This window comes from Cucurbita moschata, unplaced genomic scaffold, assembly GCF_002738365.1.
Source record: "Cucurbita moschata cultivar Rifu unplaced genomic scaffold, Cmos_1.0 Cmo_Scf00025, whole genome shotgun sequence".
NCBI lineage: Eukaryota > Viridiplantae > Streptophyta > Magnoliopsida > Cucurbitales > Cucurbitaceae > Cucurbita > Cucurbita moschata.
Genome location: NW_019268541.1, coordinates 2092251 through 2096160, shown reverse-complemented (window position 1 = coordinate 2096160; position 3910 = coordinate 2092251). Strand labels below are relative to the sequence as shown.

Below are 3910 nucleotides of genomic sequence, written 5' to 3'. Positions count from 1 at the left end.
GGGGGGGGGGGGGGGGGGGGTATCATCAGTTTATAAAAAAGCACTAAAACCTCATTACCGACCGCGTTCACTATAGTGTGGGTGAAGGATAGCTTGTAGTATCCTCTTTTGTCTAGCTCTCTGATTGCAAGATGGCTATGATCAAAGAGACATGGAAGCATATCTAACAAGACACATGACTCTTTCCAATGGGTGCTCTTTATGCAAGAGAGACAACGAATCACAAAACACCCTATTTATGCAGTGTTAACTTATAATTTCTGGATAAAGATTTTCAATATCTTCAGATGATACCTCACTTTTCCTAGGAAGGTAAAGGAGTTAGTTATTAGACATGGTCTTAAAGTACCCTCCCTTAAAAAATGAAAAAAGCGCTAATTGTACAAATCTCATTATGACATTCTTTCAAAATCCATACAAAGAAAGAAATTAAAAAGTATTCATGGAGAAGACACGAACTTATGCTAGGCTCTTCAACAATGTTGTTTACCATGTCATTTTTTGGTGTAAATTGTCTGGTACTTTGTCTCATAGTCATACCTCCCTCATTGTAAATTGGGAAGGTCTTTTGTAAGCATTATGGATAACACATTCCTTTTGTAAATTACAAACATCAATAAAATTGTCTGAAAAAATTATCAGATGCAACAAGCTTAGAAGGCTTTTGACAAGTCAACTAAAGAGCCCACCGCTGTACCTTCCTCCACCTCTAGGCAGATCCAGCGCCCAGTGAGTTCTTAACTACAACAAGCTTGCCTGACAGAAACTTCATTCTTTTGTTACATTAGAACAAGTAACTTTCACCTCAACAAGTAAGGTTGCCACTTCTGGATGGCCAAAACAATTGGCAAACGCTGTTTTATAATTTCTCCATCACGACTTCTCTCACTCACCCCCAAGCTAACTAACAATCTACACTCACTCTAAGTTCCCCTACTCCAAACATGTTTCCTTTGGTATGCATTTATTATTTCTGGCCTATTAGAGATTCATATTTAGCACTTCATGAAAATCAGGGATACCAAGGGAATTTCACCCAGAAAGTTTAAATTAAGAGGCAAACAGAAAGTGAATAATGTCCTCCAGAGAACTATTACCTAACATACATGGCCAAGTGTATACAGTTACATGCCAATACTATTACTTTATCTTTTGACATTGAGTTTAACAAAAAAGGAAGGAGGGTATGGAGTGCCTATGACTTACAGTTTTATCAGTTGCAACTCGAAAAGTCCCAGGGAGTGAAACTCCAGCGCCACCACCCATGGTAATGCCATTTAGAATTGCCACCTACATGGAAATTATCAACGCAATGTTGGAGAAGTTAGGGGTTTACATGTAATAAATGTGGAAGAAGACATACAATCAGCCGAAATGAATCCAAGTTAATGATTAAGGAGTGGATTTTCACATTTTTGTAATTTTTTCAGAGCCAAAAAAGTTCTTTTTTTTTAAAAAAAACGTATCTCCACTTAATGTAGATAGAAGTTACACTGATGAAGAATATATAGTCACATAACTCTGTCATCACACATATGCAAGACCTCCTCCAAAAAGTCAAGGTTAATTAAATAAAATCAAGAGGATGGTGTCAGCCTTGGCATAGTGGTAAACCTTCCCTAAACCCACCAGGAAAAATCAATCTAACTCCATCTCCGTAAACTTCCAAATGTACCCTCAAAAGTCAGTTTTGTATATTAACTTTACATACACATCCTAAATTTCCCAAAAGTAACTTTATACAATAACTTTACATAGACATCCTATTTTTTTTTTATGAAAAGCCCCTGTAGACATTTCCAATGCTCACACACACACACACACACACATAATGAGTATATTGCATGCCACACAGACAATATTTGCTCAAGAAAATTTTGTTCTAATATGAGTATACTACACAAAACACCATAATTTTCATCTCTCAGTACTAAGAAGCGCCACATTGTCATGAAAATGGAGCCAAATGTTCTAGATACAAATCTGAGAACTAGGAACTCACATGGGGCTTCAGGTATGTACCAACTATGTACATAAAAGTATACAATGTGCTGAAAAACTTTTTACATTCTTCCATCTTTCCTGCAGTCACCCAAGACATGGATAGCAATTTTAATAAAAAATGACAGATGAGTTAACCATATGAGAGTCAATTCTATATTTTAATCTAATAAAAGAACCCTAAGTCAATGATTAATTCTTAATATCATCCATTACCTTTATAAATTGTCGAGTGTAAAAGGACATAGTAAACCGACGAAAGCTACCAAAAATTTAGAAGTTGTAAAAATAGTGACTAAGTAACATGATTAACATCTTTGGATGATATAGTGAAATAAATAGATCCATGAATCGATTTAAAAGTTATTTATATAAATAGATCCATTCTGTTGAAACCATTAAACATTATTTAATTAAACTACAAAACCGCACTTATCAAATTCTCTCTGAATGTTCAAAATATAGCTCGGTGAAACCCTCTACTCCTGGAGTTCGGTTCACTGATTTACTCCTAAAAATGTCTATAAACATTAAAGACACAAACGTCCATCAATAACCTCTGACAGTTGAGTAGAAAAACATACAAGACAAGTGACCATTTAATGTACTGGTCTTCGCACAGGATGATATCGATATTTTGTGCTTCATCTTCACATTTACATTTTTCTTTGGTCCTCAACTTTCGCAGAAGCTAAGCTCATTAATACACATGGAAAGATCTTCTGTGCAAAATTGTTCTACTTTTGTTTTCTTACATGAGATTCCATTAATCTGAGCCATATAGTCAACTGAGTGTTAATACAACAGAGCACATCAGACTATTACCTTCGTTGATAAAACGATAAAGCGAAACAATATCTCCACCAGCACAAAATGCCCTGCCACTACCCTTTGATAATCCAAAATTTCAAAAATTAGATTAAGAAGTGTGAGCTGCAAATGAAAATGTACAAATACAGCCAAAATGAAAAATCATCCAAAACGGAACTATAAGAAAACTCAACAGATGGTGATAGGAAAAGAGAAAAGCCCATGATCATCAAGGGCAAGAAATTACCTTCATAACTACAAAACCAACATCAGGGTTTTCTTCCCAAGAATTGTACAATTTAAGCAGTCTAGCCCCCTAAGCACCAAGTACATATAAGAGTAAGAAATTTTCATGCAACCATCTGAGTAATTTCATATTCTTTCCAAAATGAACTAACAAATACGCGAATTGGGATGAAAAAATATCTTCACCATATTGGTAGTGAGAGCATTGAGAGCCGAAGGTCTGTTGAGAATAGCGGTTCTGGACCAAGCGCTGCCTTCAACAAGCACCTGCGAGAGAGAATCATGAGCGAACGAGCTGAACTAAGGTCTTAAACAAAGGAAATTATGTAATTATAAAACTGACTTGTTGATCGAGATCATCGTCCGTGGAATGGACGGGAAGAGAGCATTGGCTTCTCTTTTGAGCGAGGAGACGAACACTATGAAGGCTTCGCCTAGTAAATAACGCAACCTTCAAGCTCTGAATCATCATCTTCAACAAATTCTTCTTCTTCTACCTACCTTCTGCTGCGAAAATTCCCCAAGTTATAAATGATTCTGCAAGAATAGGTTGGTTTCCGATCTTTTCTGCAAGCCGCAATCGACAATTTGTAGACGAAAAAAGCGGGAGATAAAGCTTGTGCAGAAGAATCTTGGACTCAACATAGTCGTATTGATCGGAAGCTACAGCACGAGGATTTGGTTGGACGCCATTGCTGTTACCTCCTGCACTTCATTGAGCAGAAACAGGCCAAAAATACCGCGGCTATTTTGCAGAATTTAAGGGGGAAACAGAAAATAAAAAATTAAGAATTACAAAAAAAAAAAAAAAAAAAAAAAAAAAAAAAAAAAAAAAAAAAAAAAAAAAAAAAAA

General features: G+C 35.9%; 1 protein-coding gene across 1 annotated transcript in view; it reads right to left on the bottom strand.

Moving 5' to 3' along the window:
- The window catches only part of LOC111461711 (3-hydroxyisobutyryl-CoA hydrolase-like protein 1, mitochondrial), a 9899-nt gene extending 6099 nt beyond the window's left edge, over positions 1 to 3800 (bottom strand). The window contains exons 1-6 of the mRNA XM_023105331.1: positions 3401 to 3800; positions 3244 to 3324; positions 3059 to 3127; positions 2827 to 2890; positions 2003 to 2082; positions 1207 to 1290 (exon numbers count right to left, since the gene is read on the bottom strand). Coding sequence (XP_022961099.1) covers positions 1207 to 1290; positions 2003 to 2082; positions 2827 to 2890; positions 3059 to 3127; positions 3244 to 3324; positions 3401 to 3529 — 507 coding nt within the window. The 5' untranslated portion in view covers positions 3530 to 3800. The remainder of the gene's footprint in view (positions 1 to 1206; positions 1291 to 2002; positions 2083 to 2826; positions 2891 to 3058; positions 3128 to 3243; positions 3325 to 3400) is intronic.
- Positions 3801 to 3910: the final 110 nt, after the last annotated feature.